We start from the raw sequence: 21859 nt of genomic DNA on the forward strand, positions 1-21859 counted from the left end.
AAGGCCCCTTACAACTCTGAAATTTTATGATTCTTACGTTCTTACATTAGCTTTATAGAGGTGCTGCTTTCCAAAGAGCTCATCATGATCTTTGGTTTTTCAAATTAAAATAAAATTTTTGTAGTGATACGTTTTGCTTTTACATTACCCACATTTTCTAGTATATCCCCTTTTCAGAAAGTCATCCCTTATAACAAAGGATAAAGTGGGGGTGGGGGGGACAGTTCAGTAAAACTAAACAACATTGAAGAACCCTGACATAGCCATTGTTCCTCACTGATAGTGGGTAAAAAAAGTATCTTATACCTCTTCTTGGGGGCCAAGTTGGTCATTATAATCATATAACATTCTTTTCAGCTATTTTGTCATTAATTTTTTCATTTACATAGTTGTAGTCATTGTGTTATTTTCTTGATTTTCCTTATTACTTTATATAAATTCATATAAATCTTCCTATGCTTCTCTGTATTCATCATATTTGTCGTTTCTTAGCATACAGTAATATTCTATTAGTCATGTACCACAATTTGTTTAGCCATTCACCAGAATAATTTTTTAATATTGATTAATTTTCATGTGCAGTGTTTCAGTGTCTATGAATTTATGTATTTAGGCACTCAGTATCTCTCATTTCTGAAATCATAACATGACTTTTCTACTGGTACAAAAGCTATTATTATCCCACTCTAGCTACATGATGTTTTAATTATAATAAGCATATGTCATATTTAAAAGTAGATTTTATTCAGTCTTTGTCATTTGTAGAGTAAATACTTCTTAAGCCAAAATAGTTATAATGAAAACTAAACATGTTTATGTAACATGGTTCTTTTACTTGTTTAAATGTAAGTAACCGGGGCAGCTAGATGGCGCAGTGGATAGAGCACCGGCCCTGGAGTCAGGAGTACCTGAGTTCAAATCCGGCCTCAGACACTTAACACTTACTAGCTGTGTGACCCTGGGCAAGTCACTTAACCCCAATTGCCTCACTAAAAAAAAAAAACAAAAACAAACAAATAAATGTAAGTAACCCTTTGTACTGGATTGTACCAAATAATTTATAAAGACATACATGAGTATTTGTAATGATTTTAATTTTCTATATAATACTTTTAATTAGACATTTTTCTCCTCCAGAAAACCGGTGATTTATTTGCAGTCAAGGTATTTAATAGCATAAGTTTCCTTCGTCCTGTGGATGTTCAGATGAGAGAATTTGAAGTCTTAAAAAAATTAAACCACAAGAACATTGTCAAATTGTTTGCTATTGAAGAGGAGGTAAGTGTGTGTTGTATTTTAATCAGCCATATCTTGTATTTGTTGTAGTTAGGTAAATTATAGTTATTAGTAGGTATATGTGTAATTTTAGTTCAACAAACACTTATTTTTATTTTTTCCAGTTACATGTAAGGGTAGTTTTCAACATTCATTTTCTTTTTTTTTTTTAAGTGTACATTCATTTTTATAAGATTTAGAGTTCCAAATTTTTCTCCCACCCTTTCCTCCCCCCTCCACAAGATCGCAACCAGGTTATATATGTACAATCCACAAGTGTTCTTTTTATCAGTTCTTTCTATAGGGGTAGATAGTAAGCTTCCTCATTAGTTCCTTGGGATTGTCTTGGATCATTGCATTGCTGAGAGTAGTTAAGTCATTCACAATTGCTCATTGAACAATACTGCTGTCACTATGCACAATGTCCTCCCAGCTCTGCTCACTTTACCATACATCGATGTTCATTAGTCTTTCCAGGTTTTTCTGGGATCATCCTGTTTGTCATTTCCTGTAGCATAAGACCATTCCACCACAATCATATAGCACAGCTTCTTCCATCATTCCTCAATTGATGGACATTCCCTTGATTCTCAATTCTTAGCCTCCACAAAGAGTTGCTATAAATATTTTTTGTACAATTTCCCCCCCTTTTTCTCTTTTTCATGCTTACTATTGTTAACTGTTTCCTTTCCATACTATTCCCTTCCCTATGATATTTATTCTATTATCCATCTTCTTTCATCCTATCACTCTTCAAAAGGGATTTGTTTCTGTCTGTCCCCTCCCCCACTCTGCCCTTCCTTCTTTTGCCCCTCTCTCTTCATCCCCTTCCCCATCTATTTTCCTGCTGGGTTAGAGAGATTACTCCACCCAATTGAGTGTGTACATTATTCCCTCCTTGAGCCAATTCTAATAAGATTGAGGTCTTTGAGCCAATTCTGATGAGTGTTAGGCTCATTTACTGCCCAGATTAAAGATTACTCCACCCGTGTGTGTTAGTCCCTCTTTGAGCCAATTCTGATGAGTTTAAGGTCTTTGAGCCTTTTCTGATGAGTGTAAAATTCATTTACTGCCCTGCTCCTCTTCCATCTCTTCCCCCATTCCATAAGCCTTTTCCTGTATCTTTCATGTAGGATTTTACCTCTGCCCTTCCCCCTCCCCCAGTGCATTCCCCTGACCCCTCAATTTAACCCTAAAGATGTCATCATGTGTCAGCCAGGTGACACAGTGCTGTGTGACCCTGGGCAAGTCACTTAACCTTCATTGCCCTACCCCCCCCCCCAAAAGGTATCTTTAACTTTTAAAGTGTGTGTGCGTGCACCCATGTAAATCAAACACAATTAAAACTAATCTGATTTAGATATCTCAAGATTTAGAAGAAAGAGGAATATAATAGGGAAGGTACATAGTATCAAAAGCTATACTTTGCCTTTTTTCTTTGTGTTGATGTCTGTTTTTATACAGTCAGATATTCTAATAGAACAACTTTCTTTATTCATTCCAAAACCGAGGAATAGAGAAGATGTTTGATAATGTTGATACAATGATTTTTCCCAGTAATGGGGTAGAAAAACTTCTATCCCCTCAAAGAGAAACAGCTCATAAGGAAATGTGGGCCAGAACAAAATGGAATGAAACCCAACTGCTGAGCTGCCCTGCTGATTTGCTTTATGTTTTGCCCTTCAATTCAGCAGTAAATATAACTTTGGATCCCCTTTAAAACTTCGTTTTGCTCTCTTCTATATGTTTTGTTGTTGTTGCTGTTGTGTTTGATTGATACTTTTTCTTATCTTCTCTCTTTGGGGGCATCAGTACTCTCCCTTAATATACTCCCATTTCTCCTCTAACCCTCAATAAAAGTCCTCCTTGAAACAAGTATTGTTTTTGTGGTGGTGTTTTTTTTTAAATCCAATCATTGGCTGTCTGAAAATATGTCTCTTGCTGTACCTGTAGTCCCTCACCTTTTGTGCAAGAAGTGGAAAGCATCAGTTTTCAGGAGTCTTGGTCATTTTGTTGATCTTGGTTCTTAAGTATTTCATAGCTTACTTGAGAATGTATATCTCATTCTGTATCTATAGTTACATATCATGGCTCCTCATCAGTCTTCTGGAATCAATATTGATCATTGTTTTGATTATAGTTGTTTAATTTTTCAGTGTTTTCGTCATTATATAGATTCTTCTGGTTCTGTTCAGTTTATACCATCCAGAATTCTCTGAGTCACTTTTCATCATTTTATGCACTACAGTAATACTCCATTATGGTCATATACCACAATTTTTTCAGCTATTCCTCAGTTGTCTTGAGAGGCAATCTAAGGCATTCCCCCTGAGATTCTAGTTCTTGTCCTTTCTCTTTCTTTTTGCTCTTTTAATCCCCTTTCAAGATTAGAAAGTTTGTTTTGTTTATAACCATTCCCTCTCTCTAGCATAACTCCTCCCCATCCCTTGTTTTCTGGTTGAGTTTGATATTTTCCTTCACAGAGCTCCACCCAACCCTCCTTTCTCCATTTCAGATAATAGTGAAATTCATCTGATACCCATTCTCCCATCCCTTCCTCCCTTTTTAGTCTTCAATTATGAGAAATTGTTCCATTACCTTTCCTTCTTTCTGTGCTCTTAATCTTCCTTCTTTTTCCCCTCAGATCTTTTGTTTTTCTTATTTACTTCCCTCAGTACCTTTGAAGACATTAAGGTTCTGAAGGGACACTTGTTTCTTTTTCTTTACTAAAATGTTAGCCCTACGTCATCATACAGCTTCTTCCAAATGCTCAAATACATTTACCTTTGTAGGTTTCTCTGAGTTTTTGTGTTTGTATTTCAAAGTTCTGCCCCTCTGGTGATTTTTTTTTTCTCATTTTTTTTCATCAGAAATGTTTGAAAATTCTCTATTTCATTAAGAATCCTCGTTTAAGATTATACTCAGCCTTGGTTATAAGTATCCCCCCCCCCCATCCTCCTTTGCCTTTTGGTGTATTGTTTTCCAAGTTATCCCCTTATTTATAGTAGAAACTACTAGGTCTTCTGTTATCCTGACCATAGTTCCTTTGTACTTGATATATTTCTTTCTCACTTCTTGCAGTGTTTCTTCCTTAATGTGGAAGCTCTGGGTTTGGGTTATGACTTTTCTGGGATTTTTTCATTTAGGGACCTTTTCAGAAGGTGATTGGTAGATTCTTTCAGTCTTTACTTTGTTCTCTGGGAAGATTTGGGCAATTTTCATTTATGATTTCTTAAATTATAGTATAGCCAGGCTTTTTAATATCAAGGTTTTCAGAGAGTCAAGTGGTTCTTAAATTATTGCTCTTTGACATGTTTTTCCACAACAGCTGTTTGTGTTATCAGTTCTCAAGATGGTAAATCCATCTTGTGCTAGAGATATTTTATTTGGAAATTCCTTTATACCTTCAATTTCTTTTCCTGAAAATGATTATTTAAGTTTTCTTTCTTTGTGTTAATCTATATTTTGTATTTTTGTAGATATTCATTTAAATTCTGTTTTCTTAGTTTATAATAATTTCGTTTGCTCTTCATTTCTTGTGAATTCTCCTTTTTCATTTTTGATATTGCAATTTGATTTTCCTCTTTTTTAATCAAACTTGACTAATGCTTTATTTTCTTTTCTTAAATTTTTTTGTTTTCAATTCTCTTTACCTTTGATTTTCAGAATTCTATTCTTGTATTTAGTTTTTGTTGTTGCTTTTCCCTTTTTTTTTTTGTTTGATGTATAATTTATTGATCTCTTCTTTTTCCTCTTGATAAAAGTCCTTAAAGATTTAAATTTCTCCATAAATATAGCTCTGGCTGCATCTCAATAGTTTTGGTATGCTGGGTCATCTTTAACAAAGTTATTTATTGTTTTTATTTGTTCTGTAACCCACCAATTCCTTAGGATTGAATTATTTTGTGTACATTTGTGTGAATTCTTTCTTCAAATGCCCTTATAATTTTTACTGCACTATGGTCAGTAAAGACATTTGTTTATGATGATTTTATGCTTTAGCACAAGATAAATGTATATGTTCCTTTCTATTCCCATTCACTAATCACCAAACATCTAACTTTTCAGAGTCTCTGCTTATAATAGTTAGGTAGTTACTCTCTTCTTCTGGATTTTCCTCTTGGATTTCAATTATACTCATTTGTGAGCCCTCCTAGGGCATCCTCATCTTGAATGTCTGCTTACGTCAGACTTCCTATAGACCAGTTTAACAGAACTGGCCCTGGCTTCACTGGCATGACCCCACTCTCACAAAACTGTCCGGCTCTAGGCCCACTTACTTTGACTTGGATCCCTCTCCCAGTGCTTGCAGGCTTCAGAGTTGTTTACCAGGGCATTTACTATCTTTCCTGGTGTGAGCCCTCACCACACATCTTCTGCCTTCTGGTTTGTGTTTGTGCTGCTGCTTGTACATGTGTATGCACGTGCTCTCATGAAAGTCTGGATGGGATGGAGGAGCTTGGATTATTTATCATTATTGTGTTTGGAGTATTTGCGAGAGATTGGACAGACTGAAAGAGATCCAGAAGTCAGGACAGTGACTTTAGATAGAATTAAAAGTTTGAGAAATGGCACCATTCTTAGTGGAGCCTTATAAACAGCTTGACAGAGAAAACAAATGTTTAGTACACAGCAGTGGTTTTATTTGTTTTATTCACTGTTAATGACTAATATATGTAGGTAAGACCAGCATTGCATGCTGGCAGTTTTTAAAATTTCTTGCAGAGACAGATTAATTTCTATTGAAAGTTTTTACCTACCCTAAGTTCTCTGCGTGCATTTATACAACTGCTTGGCAGCACCTTACAGTTCAAAGAGCACTGGATTTGGACTCAGAGGGCAGGGCTCAAATCTCACCTCTGTCACTTGCTCTAGCTATGTGACTGACCTTAGGCAAGTCACTAAAACTTTATGGACCTCAGTTAGTTACTCCATCTATAAAATGAGAACACCAGGCTACATGATCTCTAAAGTAGCCTTAAGTTAAACATCTCTGATTCTGTGGCATAGAAACTCAGTATTTTGGGCAGCATTCTATACTGTTTGCTTTTAGGAGCAATGGACATTTTTTAAGTGTTTAAAGATAAAGCAGGGGCAGCTAGGTGGCGCAGTGGATGGAGCACCGGCCCTGGAGTCAGGAGTACCTGAGTTCGGATCCGGCCTCAGACATTTAACACTTACTAGCTGTGTGACCCTGGGCAAGTCACTTGACCCCAATTGCCTCACTAAAAAAAAAAAAAAGATAAAGTAAAATTCCCCTAAACGTTTATCATCACTGTAGCAGCATTGAGTGGGCTAGGCTCTGGCTAAACAGAAGGGGACTGTTTAGGAGTATGCTGGCCAATTGGTTCCATTCCTGGAGAAGGTATAGTAAGCAGGAGTATTTAAACTTAAACGTTTTCTGTTAAAAATTATTTTCTTTGTAATGTACCTTTTCAGGTACTATTTATTAAGTTATAATTTGGGGAAACTATTTATAAAATTTTTAAAGTGATGATTTTCGCTAAACTTAGTTCTGGTTTTTAGCTATTCAGCTTCCCAATTCAGTAGAATTTTAGAAGATCTCAAGTAGAACCAAGCACCAAAGTTACTGTAGGAAAGTCTCTTCTTACAAATTACTGCAATAAGTCCTGGGAATGTGAATAAATTAATGTGTTTCATGATCTTATACTGTGTCTCAGCCACTGGTTATTTGTTTTTCTCAGACAACCACAAGACATAAAGTACTCGTTATGGAATTTTGCCCATGTGGTAGTTTATATACTGTTTTAGAAGAACCATCTAATGCCTATGGATTACCAGAATCGGAGTTTTTAATTGTTTTGAGAGATGTTGGTATGTTGAATCAATTTTTTTAAATGAATCTTAATTCCTTTCAGATTTGAATATTCTTATATCTCTTCTATTCAGAGTCTTAGATCAATTTTAGAGTAGTGCTGGACACAGTATTACTTTTTATTCCCCTAGCACATTCCTTCCCTAAATATCTTGTATTTTAAAATTTATTTTGTGTATGTGTTGCCTTTTCTAATTGAATGTAAGTGCCTTGAGTAGAAATTGTTCCATTTTTTTGTATTTGTATCTTTAGCAGAGTACCTGGGATACAGTAAGGGCTTAATAAATTTTTTTCAATTGATTGATTGTAGGGCAAATAGATTCCCAATAATAGTAGTTCTGGTACTCTATTCTCTTCATAATCTTAGTAGTTTCATGTAATGTTTACGGAACTTTTGAACACATAAGAGATATGTAAGACTGAGATTAGAAACAGTAACCCTAGAAAGGAATCCTCCAATTCATAGATTTAGGCAGATTTTTATTGCATATTTCCCTAGAATAATGCAATACTATTAAAATATTCTTTTTTCTGCTCTGCTATATTTTTCTTCCCATACTTAAAACATTTGAATCCCACTCAGTAAATTAGACAAGATCATTTTATAACCCTCAGGAAAATATAAGATGTTAATGAAAAATAACACTCATTATCCCTGTCCTGGCTTAAAATACTGGGAAAACTTTGGTTTTAATGGTTTTTAATATTGAGTGATCATATATATAAAATTAATACACCCTCACACAGAATATACATATAGTTACACAACCTTCTTTGTTTTGTTTTGTATTTGGTGCTGAAGTGGGTGGAATGAATCACCTCCGAGAAAATGGAATAGTACACCGTGACATCAAGCCAGGCAATATCATGCGTGTTATAGGGGAAGATGGACAGTCTGTTTACAAACTGACAGATTTTGGTGCTGCAAGAGTATTAGAAGATGATGAACAATTTGTTTCTTTGTATGGCACAGAAGAATATTTGGTAAGCTATTCATAACAATTGTATTTGACTAAAGAAATTTATCTAAAACAATTCATCAACTGGGAGAATGAACCCACAAGGGAATAGTGGGAAAAGGAGGTTTATTATCCATCAATTATCTTCTGCTATGGTTATAATAAAAAGTTAAATCTAGGTTTATAAGGGTTCTCTGATTTTTAGCACTACTGATGTTAGCTATATAGAACTTTTATTTTTGCTATTTTAAAAAAATCAGCTATTATTAAATGTTTAGTCTTTGTCCTCAGTTACCTTACTATCTTAATAAAGTGTTCAGTTTATAATAAGAGCTGTTTATATGTTGGCACTCCCTAAAACATTTGCTGTGGAGAAGAATTCATTATAAAGTGAGTTAGTCTTGGACCTCATCTAAGGGAGGTGATCCATAGCACAGACTCCGAGAACGTCGTCAAACCAAGGTTCTGATTTATTTCAGACTTCTGTTTGAATGTGAGAGGATATTTTCTGGAAAGACAATAAATAAACAAAAGCCACACTGAAAATTCCTGCTTGGGCAGTGCTGAATAGTCTTCCAGCTGAAAAACTCCAAAGTTTTTCTATTTTAAGTTAGAAAGTATTTAACTTCACTTGTCCTCGGCCTGGTTTCACTGGAATGGTTGTTTCCTCTGTTGACCTAGATTACAATCCTTGCTATAATTTGGTTGAGAGCTCTTCCAGGTTACTGCCGGTGAAAAATAGATCATTCTGTGCGTAACCTAGTGATGTTGAGCTCCTCCAAACTTAGCTGGTCATTGGCTCACAGAGGGGGATAGATTTAGAGACCTTAGTGGTTTGTTCCTTTTCAGTTGATGAAACTGAGGCCTAGAGAAGTTAAGTGATGTGCCTAGAGTTATACAGATAGTAAATGACTGGATAAATTTGAATCCAGGTCCTCTGACTCCAGCACCAGTGCTTTTGACAATGTGCCCACCACATTGCCTCTCAGCATGGTCTTTGGATGCCATCCTGGAACATCATCTGGAAAATTTGGCCACTTGTTAGGACCTAGGTAGGACTTAGACTTTTCATCCAGGAACATTTACATGACATAATGAGGATGTCGTAGAGGAGAACACTCACCAGAATATCAAAATTGAGAATAAATAGATTCAATAAATAATTTTTTAATTGAGTGGGTTAGTAGTTTCCATGTGCCTCCAAAGAATTGTTTAAATTGCTTACCTTGCTGCACTTGATAACTGTACCATCACACATAATGGGCAAATATCTTTTATGTACATTTTATCATTTAGCTATCTGAATATCCTTTTTTAGATTTGTTAATTCTATTTTACCGTAACATGTCACAATGTGTCTGAACAAACCTGACCTCAGCTCAAAAAACTGGTTCCCTTTTGCTTTTAAGATAAAATACAAATGCTTGGGCATGTTTTTTAAGTCTCTCTAAAGTTTAGCTCCCATCTACTTGTGTTGTTTAAAATTCTAAATATGGGTTCTAATCTGCCCCCCCAGTCTGATTCCCTCTCTATGTAGTATATCTATGAATACCTGTAGTATACCTATAGTATAGTATATGTATATGAATACCTATAACTAACTTGTGAATATATTTGGTTATCCTTTATATGAGTACAGAGGAAATTTTTGTCTATGGGATATACATTGCCATACAGTCTCATCTATATTTTCACATTTTTCTCTCAGCATCCTGATATGTATGAACGAGCAGTGCTAAGGAAAGATCATCAGAAGAAATATGGCGCAACAGTTGACCTTTGGAGCATTGGAGTAACATTTTACCATGCTGCAACTGGGTCACTTCCTTTTCGACCTTTTGAAGGCCCTCGACGAAACAAAGAAGTAATGTAGGTAGTTGTTTCGTGTACAATTCTAAAAAATAGGTTAGTCGTTTCTAATTTTTAAGCCATTTTTTTATCAAGCAATATCTTGCCTGATATATATGCACACACATATACATACATACAAACATATAGATAACTTAATACATGTTATGTATAATTTTTATAGGTAAATTCTATAGCATATGTACATTTACAAACATGTTTCAGAATTGTTAATATATTTAAATATCTTTGTATACAAATTTTAAATGGCAGATGATATTTCACTGGGATTGTTTTCCTGCTTTTTTAGCTATTTTGCTCATTCATCTTAGGTCCTTTAGGCTACTATTAAATATATACAGTTTTCATGAATTTTATTTCATTTTAATGCTGGTCACTACCATTACACCTTTCATGTCATTTGGAAGGGGGTTTTTGCAGGGAGGGAGGGTTATTGTTTTATCCAGCACTAAAAAAAATTATTTTAGCTGCTTTGTAGTGCTAGAACATGTAACCATTTGGACAAAAATGTCATGCCAGGAACCAATATGCTTTGTACTTCCCAAAAGTATATTTTGTGATACTAAACATTTGGTTTTTGCACTAAAGTGTCCTTTTCCAACTAGTTGTAATTTATAACCATACATGTCACTGTTGTTTATATTTTAAGAAAAGACCTTTTTTTTTAGAGAAGAAATCTAAAATATGAAATGCTCCAAATCACTAATAATTAGAGAAATGCAAATTTAAACAATTCAGAGGTTCCATGCCACACCTAACATATTGGCAAAGGTAAATGTTGGAGAGGCTTCAGAAAAGCAGGCACATTATTGCACTATTGATGGATTGTGAATTGGTCCAGCCATTTTGGAAAGTTACCAAATTCAGTATATGCCCTTTCACTCAGCAATACTACTTCTAGGCCCCAAAGAGATCGAAGAAAGAGGAGAGAGGTCCTATATGTACAAGAATATTTAAAGCAGCTCTTTTTGTGGTGGCAAAAAACTGGAAGCTAAGGGAGAGTCCATCATGTGGGAATGGCTGAGCAAATGGTGACTTAAATGTAATGAAATGCAATCGTAATAACAACTCTGAAGAAAATGTGGTTCTAGAGAAACCTAGGAAGACTTGGACACAGAATGAAATAAGCAGAACCAGGAGATCAGTGTACACTGTACAATGTTACAGTAATACTGTCAAAGCAGACAGTTCAGAATGATCAAACAGTTCTGATCAATATGGTGGTGAATTCTAGTTCTGGAGGAGAGACAATGAAACACACTCCCCACCATCTGATACAGTGACAGTGGATAGCAGCGGCAGAATGAAAGAGATACGTGTATGGATGTGGCCAAGGAGGGAAGCTGTTCTGCTCGACTGTGCATGTTTATTACAAGGAATTTTTTTTCTTTTTTTTTCTTTTTTCCCAGTGGGGAAGGAAGAGAAAATGAATGCTTGTTAATTGAAAAACAGAAAGGGAAAATTTAGTTTTTAGAAATAGCATACTTAGCATACGCCACACAGTGAATAGGAATAAAAAGATTGTGTTTTAAGATGTGTACAATGACCCAGGTTTGAATTCTACCCTGACACATAGTGACTCTCTGACCCTTAAGTTCTCTAAGCACTGCTGTAGTTGGAGAGAATGTGCCAACCTACATTGGTAGAAGAAGCTTCTTTCTCCAGGAGTTCCCTTTACAAGGGAAATCACCGGTCCAGTCCCTGTCTATCCCTGTGTATTTTCCACAGAACTGTTACTTTTATTTTTCATTATGGCCTGATGATTACCCTAGTTGTTAAAATGCTTTTTATACAGGTAGAAAACAAGCACTAGCAGGTTCTGCCAGCCTGGAAAATTTTTAAGTATGGTTTTAGTGACAGATCGTGCCTGCTGTCCACATGCAAACTTAACTAAGTATAGAGTCTATCTTTGCCTGAAAGCTAGAGACTTGGTGCAGAGTTTTTTATCATGGGGACCAATGAAATATGAAAATATAAAACTTTCAGTCCTTTGCAACTCTCTTCTGCTTCCACAGTATTTGGAGCACAGAGTGCTAAGAATTACAGAGATCTTAGCCCATCTATAAACATTAATAATATAACCCTTGGCACTCAATGTATTATCTCTATTCAGTGAACAGCTAAGTGACTCACCTACTGAACTGATTGTCAATATTGACACAAGTTATAAATGAAACAAGAAGTTGCAATGGCATGTAAAAAGGCAGCCTGCAGGTAAATCCACAAGTTAATCATTGCTTTTATTGAGAATTAAAGACAAGAAATAATATTTAATGGATTTGATCATCTGACCTTTTAGTGCTCACTATTAGTAATCGATCAAAAAGACCATAAAGATGAATTGCAGTGCGTGAACCAGCATCGTGACACAGTGGATGGAACACAAGATCTGGAGTCAGGAAGACCTGAGTTCAATTCTGTCCTCAGACACTTCTTAGTTGTGTGACCCTGGACAAGTCACTTAACCCAGTTTGTTTCAATTCCTCATCCGTGAAATGATCTGGAGAAGGAAATGGCAAACCACTCGATCATCTTTGCCAAGGAAACCCTAAGTGGGGTCATAAAGAGTTGGACACAACTGAAATGATGGAACAACAACACAAACCAAAGGATCTATTGTAAAGGATGAAGAAGTAAAGAAATTCTATGAAGGATATGGCAAGATGCTCTCAAAGTAATTCATTATGCTTAAAATGCCACAGGTTTATAGATTTCTGATAAAGCTTATACCTTTATATCAGGAATACTTCAGGAAGAAAGTTGGAAGGCATTGGATATGGTAAACACCTACATGTGGAGTAGAAAGTGCATTGAACTTTCATTTAGAGGACTGGACTTCATACCTGCCTCTGCAGTTTGCAGCTTGTGTGACCTTGGTCAAGTAATTTAGCTTCCCTGGGCCCAGTTCCTTATCTGAAAAGTTGGAAGGAGTTGAATGAAAGAACCTCTAAAGTCCCTTCCATGATTAAATCTGAAATTATCTGAACATCACAGAAAATGAAGTTGGTGTTAGGTTAATATGTTGTTTACCACAGATCATAAAAGTCAAAACCAAAACTAAATTAAAAGACAGGATTAAGAAGGGAGAAAGACATTGGATGTGTCTCAGAGGAAGCAACATGACCCAGGAAAATAGCTGCTAGAGGCTTCTTCTCTCCCTTTAAAAGTTCTAGTGGAGTTTAGATTTTCTTGGATAGCATTAATGAAAGCATTGTTATAGCCTCTCTGCACTTTAGTCATAGTCACTGTGTTTTGACCCTTTTGTGATTTCCGTGCATATTACAAAGTTCCAGTAAATTAGTAGAGGTACACATATAAAAAAGACATTTACAAAATTAATTAATAGCCATGACTTAATGAACTGTTTGTTTTTGTCTGCTTTTGCTATTTCAAAGGTATAAAATAATTACTGGAAAACCCTCTGGTGCAATATCAGGAGTACAAAAAGCAGAAAATGGGCCAATTGACTGGAGTGCAGACATGCCTGTTTCTTGTAGCCTTTCTAGGTAAGTGTATTTATTGTACTTACCTGATCTCTTAGTATCATGACCGTAGTTGGTTAACACCATAATTTTTTCAGCTCTCTTAACACTAGAAATATTCTCTAATGAACATTATTTCCTATACAGAGGTATTGCTGCTGACCTAGCATGCATAGGGTATTTGCTTTAAATTGTTCTTTATTTTTCTTTTTGTAATACATTTTTTTTTCTTTTTTTGTTTTTATCCCCAACCCCTGAGGCAGTATGGCATAGTCAATGGAGAACTAGCCTCAAAGGCAGAAAAGCCTGGGTTCAAAGCCTGCATCTCCCACCTACTGATCATGTGGACCTCAGAAGTCATTTACCTCTCAGTGTCCCCAGATAGCTCTTCAAGACTGTAAGCCAGTCTGTGTTGGGTAGAGGAATTCCTCCCTAGGACCATCCTGCACCAGTGAAATCCAAAGAGAGCCCCCAGCACAGTGCCTGCCATAAGCAGCCACATGCTGAATGGACTTGAGGTGCAAGGGCCTTGACTAGGCAGTCAGAAAGACACAAAACAGTCTCTCAAAGGGCAGGCACTGAAGGATTGTGACATCACTTTTATTTTTGTGAAACATTTGTCCAGAACCCCACACAAGGCCTCCTGAAGGCAGAGAAATCATAAAGCGCTTTTTATTTCTAATAACTTTTCCCTAAAATTCAAATGATCATTAGCTCATTGAGTTGCCACAGCTAGAAATATCTTTTTTGTCATATGCAAATCATATTAATCAAAACACTAGGTTGAAGGAAGCTTAAAAATAAGAAAGAATTTCATTACATTCTCCTCAGTTGTTAGAGCCAAGATAATATTTTAATTCCTTGGGCTTTGTGGTTTAACTTCTTTCTTCAGCACATTAAGATTACAACACGTTGTAAGATCTAGCGCTCTTTTTTTCTCAGATATTCTTCCAGGATTTCCCCTTCAGTGTTTAAAGTTATTCACTGGGAAAATCTGACCCTTTTTAAAAAGGACTTGGGGGGCAGCTAGGTGGCATAGTGGATAGAGCACTGGCCTTGGAGTCAGGAGGACCTGAGTTCAAATCTGGCCTCAGACACTTGATAACTTACTAGTTGTGTGACCCTGGGCAAGTCACTTAACCCCAATTGCCTCACCCCACCCCCCCACCCCCCAAAAAAATAGAACTTGGATGGGGGCATAGAAACAGGAAATGTTGACCTGGGATTGGTCCAGAAGAAGAGATAGCTCCACACCTGTTCCTTGGTGGGATCATTTATTTGGAACAGGATTCCCTAAAGAATTAGGTTCAAGAACTAAGTAATTCTTGGGCAGAAGTTGGACTGAGTCCCCCAAGCCCAAGTTCATTCCTTTCCAATGAAGATAGCCCAGTGCTGTAGAAGAAGCAATGGTGCTGAATCCAGAGGCCTGGCCTCCTGCACTGCCCTTGGTACTGCCTGCCTCTGTGACCTTGGGTAGATTTCTTAACCTTGCCTGTGCTTCACTTTCTTCCTGAGTACAGTGACGAAGATGATTGGACTAGGCGGTTTTCCAAATCCCTACCAGCTTTATACCAGTGATCCAAAAGCAGCAGACAACCTTGTTGAGTGTCCTTAGTTTTCTGCCTGAGTCTAAACCACTGGCTGCTGCACTGTATGCTCTTGAGCGGTCACTCCACCTTTTGAACCTTCTTTCTCCAACTATAAAATGGAGAAGGAGAATAATCTCTGTTCTTCACAAGTTGTTTTTGTTGTTGTTAGGGTCTTTTGTGTGGGGGGGGACTAAATGAAATGTATGAAAAATTCTGTGACTATAAAGCAGTATTAAAATGTGTAACGATTGGAATGACGCCACCTGCTGGAGACTTACTGTAGAAAAGCTCCACCATGAAAGGAAGGTCTTTGAGGGCAAGACCATGAGTCTTTTCTTTGGCGTCAGGAAGTGACGTTTGCTGGTGGGAGGAGGAAGGGGGAGCGGGGCGCTCTGTCTCTGGCTTTTTCCTGGGGACTCTGGTGGAGAGCGGAGCTAAAAATGTGCTCTCCCTTTAATAGATAGATGAATGTAGGCCTCTGTCTCTCTCTTTACCAAATTCTTATTCTCCTTAATAAATGCTTAAAAGCCCAACTCTTGCTAAAGCTTATAATTTATTAGCGCCCACTCATTAGATATTTTTTAGACAGTTTAGCTAGAATTTTAGCTTTAACAAATGTAAGCTATTATATCAAGCTCCCTTTTATAATTAAAATAAATATCATCCAGCCTCTTCCAGAACAACTCAGAGAATTTGTATTCCAGTTTTTGAAATTTACCAGTTAAAAACAGCAACCGAGGGGGCAGCTAGGTGGCACAGTGGATAAAGCACTGGCCTTGGATTCAGGAGGACTTGAGTTCAAATCCAGCCTCAGACACTTGACACTTACTAGCTGTGTGACCCTGGGCAAGTCACTTAACCCCCACTGCCCTGCAAAAAAAAAAACCAAAAAAACAGCAACCGGGAGCAGCTAGGTGGCACAGTGGGTAAAGTACTGGCCTTGGATTCAGGAGGACCTGAGTTCAAATCCAGCCTCAGACACTTGACACTAGCTGCGTGACCCTGAGCAAGTCACTTAACCCTCATTGCCCTGCCAAAAAAAAAAAAAAAACAGCAACCAAAAATTTTTATTTTCTCAGCTACCCACTTTACCCCAGACTAAGGACTCCTAACCTTTTTTTGAGTAAGGGACCCCATTAGTCTGGTAAAGCCTGTAGACCCCCCTTCTCAGAGTAATGTTTTGAAATGCAGGTATTTTTTAGACATATTTCACAAATTATTTCCCTGTTTTCTGCCCCCCCCCCTTTTTTTTTTGCAGGGCAATGAGGGTTAAGTGACTTGTCCAGGGTCACACAGCTAGTAACTGTCTAGTGTCTGAGGCCGGATTTGAACTCAGGTCCTCCTGAATCCAGGGCCGGTGCTTTATCCACTGTGCCACCTAACTGCCCCTCTGCTTCCCTTTTAATCTTGTTTGTGCGAAAGCTTTTTAATTTTATATAATCAGAATTATCTATTTTACATTTTGTTTTACTCTCTATATTTCCTTTGGTCATAAATTCTTCCTGCCCTTAAATCTGACAGAAAACAATTCCATTATCTCTTTATTTGCTTATGGTATTATCCTTTATGTGTAAATCATGTACCCATTTTGACCTTATTTTAGTATACAGTGTGAAATGTTGGTATATACCTTGTTTCTGCCATACTGTTTTCCAGTTTTCCCAGTAATTTTGTCAAATAATGAGTTTTTGTTCCAAAACCTTGGGTCTTTGGGTTTATCATATACTAGATTACTGTAGTTATTTACTAGAATGTAATTTCTATCTATTCTATTCCGCTGATCTGTCTCTCTATTTCTTATCCAGTACCAGATTGTTTTGATAATTACCGCTTTATAATACAGTTTGAGATCTGGTACTGCTAGACCACACCTTCTTTTGTATTTTTTTCATTGATTCCCATGATATCCTGGAATTTTTGTCTTTCTGTATGAATTTTGTTATTATTTTTCTAGCTCTATAAAATATTTGTTGATAGTTTGATTGGTATAGCTCTAGTGCAGGTGTATATATATATATATATATATATATATATATATATATATATATTTTAGCAACAAACATTTATTTTATTTTCCAGTTACATGTAATACTTTTCAACATTCGTTTTCATAAGATTTAGAGTTCCACATTTTTCTCCCTCCCTCCCTCCCTTTCCTTGCCCCTCCACAAGATTGCAACCAGGTTATATATGTACAATCCACAAGTGTTCTTTTTATCAATTCTTTCTATAGGGGTGCATAGTAAACTTCCTCATTAGTTCCTTGGGATTGTCTTGGATCATTGCATTGCTGAGAGTAGTTAAGTCATTCACAGTTGCTCATTGAACAATACTGCTGTCACTATGCAGGTATATTTTAAAAGGTCACAACTTCCAAGTTAATTGCAGCTCCAAGCGGTGCTTGTCTGTCTGGGTGTCTGGTTGTCTGTCTGTCTGTCTCTCTCTCTCTCTCTCTCACATACACACGAGAAAACATTTTCATTTGCTGTTATTATAATAATGCTGTTAGATTTGATTTGGGAAACATTAATTTCTGGGACTTTAAGAAGGCTGAAAGAATTTGAATGCCTCAGGAAATTAAAATATGCTATTTAATATTAGAGTGTTGAAACTTGCTCTTTAATATAGATAGCTGACTGCCTTCCTAAGTAATTTTACAATCTGGTCTGCAAAGCACTCATAGTAAACTTCTGTAGGGCAAAAAAGATTATCTAATTTTGGGGGGGGGGTGAGGCAATGACTTAAGTGACTTGCCCAGGGTCACACAGCTAGTAATTGTTAAGTGTCTGAGGTCGGATTTGAACTCAGGTCCTCCTGAATCCAGGGCCAGTGCTCTATCCACTGCGCCACCTAGCTGCCCCAAAGATTATCTAAATTAATTTATATAGCACTGGGTATTTAATATGTGTCCTGTGATAAAAATTGGAACATCTCAGCTACCAAGGAACATACAGAATGGATCTAACCCTGGGGTTTTATATGTAGTTTACACGAACTATGCAAATAATATTCCAAAAATGTAATAGGCTACAAAAGCTTGTCCTAGCCTACCTTCTCAGATAGATTGTTCCATGGCTAATCTCTAAACTAAACATCATAATACTAGGCCTGAATAAATCACATTTCTTAGTCAAAGATTATTAAATAGCTTTGGTACATGGTGAATGCTAAGTGCCAAGGTAACTTACTTCATGAGGGATTGTCAATAGCCTCATAAAAGAATAAATTTCATGTTTTAAATGATCTATTCTTTTTTGGTACAGGTAAAACACTAATGACCTTGGAGCATCAGTACCGTACCTTACATTCATGACCACCATCCTAACTAGCGCTGCCTTGTATTTGTAGTATTATAATGTGTATAATGAAGTTATCATGGAATATTGTAATACCCCACTTATTAGTAGTGAAGAAATGCATTAGACAAAAGCTATCTTTTTTTTTCCTGAAAAATGACAGATTTTATAGAATATTGAGCAAATTAAGCAACCATTAGTTAACTATAAAATGTTGAAAATAAGCTTTTTTTCTCCTGTAGCTGTGTCTTAGTATTATTATTGCCAAAATATGAAACACTGATCTTATAATTAAATGTTATTTCAGGGGTCTGCAAGTACTATTAACCCCTGTTCTCGCAAACATTCTTGAAGCTGACCAGGAAAAATGTTGGGGTTTTGACCAGTTTTTTGCCGAAACTAGCGATATACTTCACCGAATGATAGTGCATGTTTTTTCTTTACAACAAATGACAGCCCACAAGATTTATATTCATAGTTGTAATACGTAAGTACTTATTTGGAAACATTCTTATATATTGCTATGTCAGTGATATATTCTTTAGGCCAAATAAGCAGGCTAATAGAAAAGTTATTTTTCTTGATGAAGGAGGAGAATGAAGAACTATCATAAACATTCATTTAATGATTCAAAAATAGGTAAATTATATTTGTATTTTTAGCAAGTTTTACTTCTTTCCTATTTTGTCAATCTGTCAACAAGCACTTATTAACTGCTTGCTATGTATTAAGTGATGCTGGATGCTATGCAGCACTAGAGATGCAAAGAGAGGCAGAAACACTGTTGCTGCTTTTATAGAGCTCATGTTCTGATGAGAGTTTTCTCTCAAATGTTAGGTGAAATTGACTATTTATTAAACTTTTCCATTATTGTCATTGTATATATTATTTCCTGGCTTTGCTCACTTCATTCTGTATTAGTTTATATCAGTTTTCCCATGCTTTTCTGTATTCTTTGTATTCATCATTCTATTATATTAGCCACACCCTAACTGATGGGCATGTGCTTTATGACAAATTTTATTAAGACTTTTATATTATGTGAGTATTTCAATATCTTTAAGAAATTACTTCTAAATGAACGAATGGGATCTTGTGACTATATGAGTATTTTTTTGCTTAATTAAATTTGTTCTGTTATATCAGAGTAGCATTAGTATATGTTTATCAGTACATGAAAATAACCTCATTATATAGAGCCAGATGTTATATTTTTATTGTCAAAATATTAATAGTTATCATTTCCCCAACTGTGTTATCTTTGTGGGTTCTTCCACACAGTGCTACTGTATTCCATGATTTGGTTTATAAACAGACCAAAATTGTTTCTTCAAACCAAGAATTGATCTATGAAGGACGACGGTTAGTGCTTGAACCTGGAAGACTGGCACAACATTTCCCTAAAACTACTGAAGAAAATCCTATCATTGTAGTAAGCCGGGAACCTATGAGCACTGTAGGATTAATGTATGAAAAAAGTAGGCTGATTTCTTATTTTATATGGGGGGGCTGATTTTTAAAATTACTGCATGTGCTTTTAAAAGGTTAATAATGATAGAAAGGTAGAACTTTGTGTAAATTCATTTATCTAAATTATTAGAAAGTTTCTATGATAATGTGTTAAGCTAAAACTTTTTTACATTATGTAGTTTAAAGTGTATCCTATGGTATAATACAATTTGTAAACATACCTATATCATGAAAAGTAGGGCAAAACGTTTTATTAGCCTCATCTTTTGTATAGGACATTTTTTTTTTTAAGCAGAAAACTCCTAGCCACTAAATGCCTCCAATAAATTATCTTTTTCACAGTAGCATTCACATGGCATGAAAGTATTACAGCACTTCAAAAATTATTTGGGGCAAGTAGGTGGCGCAGTGGATAGAGCACTGGCCCTGAGTTCAGGAGGACCTGAGTTCAAATCTGGCCTGAGACACTTGACACTTAACTGGCTGTGTGACCTTGGGCAAGTCACTTAACCCGGGTTGCCTCACCAAAAAAAAAAAATTTAACCTTTCAGAGCATCTAGGTGGCGCAGTGGATAGAGCACTGGCCCTGGATTCAGGTGGAACTGAGTTCAAATTCGGCCTCAGACACTTGACACTTACTAGCTGTGTGACCCTGGGCAAGTCACTTAACCTTCATTGCCCCATTTAAGAAAAAATGAACCTTTCAACAATAGAGTTGAGTCCATTATATTGAGAGCTTTATGAAGTTACAAAGTAATTTTGGGAAGAGTAAATTTGAAAATATATTGAAGAGGATGCTGTCTTTCAGTGGGCAGCCTGCCACAATGTCTTAAACAGAGCAGGCACCTCTTAAATGTTTAAATAAGTGGCAGGATTTATTTTCACCTAATGATATATAAGGTATTGTTTAAGTGATTTTTTTTTCCTGAGGAAATTAGCTTGAGTATAGTCAACATCAGTTAGATTAGAAGTTTTTACTGTGCAGGGGATAAAAATAATTTTAGAAGTTATGTTTATTACTAATTTTTTAGTGTCTGAATAATTATTTATTTCCTATTTTAGTTTCACTCCCTAAAGTACATCCACGCTATGATTTGGATAGTGATGCTAGTATGGCAAAGGTTAGTATTTAATTAGAATATTTCATATCCTTAAAGACATTAGTTTAAAATCAAAGCTGATCTGTGGAAGTGAGAAATAACATTACTGATTTTAAAATAACCTTTGTTCCTTTATTCAAGCCAAGGTGTAATTCTTCACGTATATTGACCTACCTGGGGTAGAATCATTTAAATGGACTCCTGATACAAGGGAGATTTTCCTTCGATGGACTTTGGTTTTTCTCTTTCTTTATCTTCTACAATGTTTAACAAGTTGCCAGTGCTTTGTCCCATATTTTATTATGAACTCCCGGTTTAGAAAATTCATTTTTAAATACTCCCTAAAAGCTATATGGATTTTCTTTTGATGTGTGTCCCATTTATTTCTCTTTCTTACTGACTGATCTGTGCTTATACACTTTTTTTTTTAAGTATCCAGTGTTATGCTTTTAGGTGTCTTGTGCATTTAGTAAACTTGGTATTGAGCTTGAAGATCATCAGTAACACTAATAACAAGCTTGAAGATTTTTGTATAAGTGCTTAAGATTTTGCATAGTTTTTTATGGTTTATTATCATTAGCCCAGTTATCACTAACTTTTTTTCCCATTAGGTAATAACAGGTGTCGTCTGTTATGCCTGTAGAATTGCTACTACCTTGCTGCTTTATCAGGAATTGATGCGAAAAGGAATACGATGGCTGATGTAAGTAATATGTTAAATTGTGAGATGGTCATTTATATAAGGATACAGCTTATCATTGTCAAACAACCTATAACCCTTACCCCAAAGAGATGACATTGGAATGGCTTTATGGCTGCTCCCACACAGACAGACGCTTGCCTTTTTCTGGGCATTACTACTGGGAGAGGGTTTTGTACGAAGTCAGTATCTACTCAGTGCTATCTTTCTGATGTGCTTTTAATTGCTCCAAATCCTTCCCCTGCACTTCGCACTTCCCTCTGATCCACTCTAGCAAGCCAAA

General features: G+C 36.2%; 1 protein-coding gene across 4 annotated transcripts in view; it reads left to right on the forward strand.

Moving 5' to 3' along the window:
* The window catches only part of TBK1 (TANK binding kinase 1), a 54832-nt gene that overhangs the window by 14504 nt on the left and 18469 nt on the right, over positions 1-21859 (forward strand). For all 4 annotated transcript variants that reach the window (XM_043967077.1, XM_043967078.1, XM_043967080.1 and 1 more), the window contains 9 exons: positions 1138-1278; positions 6981-7110; positions 7914-8095; positions 9779-9939; positions 13335-13445; positions 18614-18793; positions 19588-19784; positions 20839-20897; positions 21488-21579. In XM_043967077.1, the coding sequence (XP_043823012.1) occupies positions 1138-1278; positions 6981-7110; positions 7914-8095; positions 9779-9939; positions 13335-13445; positions 18614-18793; positions 19588-19784; positions 20839-20897; positions 21488-21579 (1253 nt within the window). The remainder of the gene's footprint in view (positions 1-1137; positions 1279-6980; positions 7111-7913; positions 8096-9778; positions 9940-13334; positions 13446-18613; positions 18794-19587; positions 19785-20838; positions 20898-21487; positions 21580-21859) is intronic.

The sequence above is a fragment of the Dromiciops gliroides genome, chromosome 5, assembly GCF_019393635.1.
Source record: "Dromiciops gliroides isolate mDroGli1 chromosome 5, mDroGli1.pri, whole genome shotgun sequence".
In the NCBI taxonomy this organism is placed as follows: Eukaryota; Metazoa; Chordata; class Mammalia; order Microbiotheria; family Microbiotheriidae; genus Dromiciops; species Dromiciops gliroides.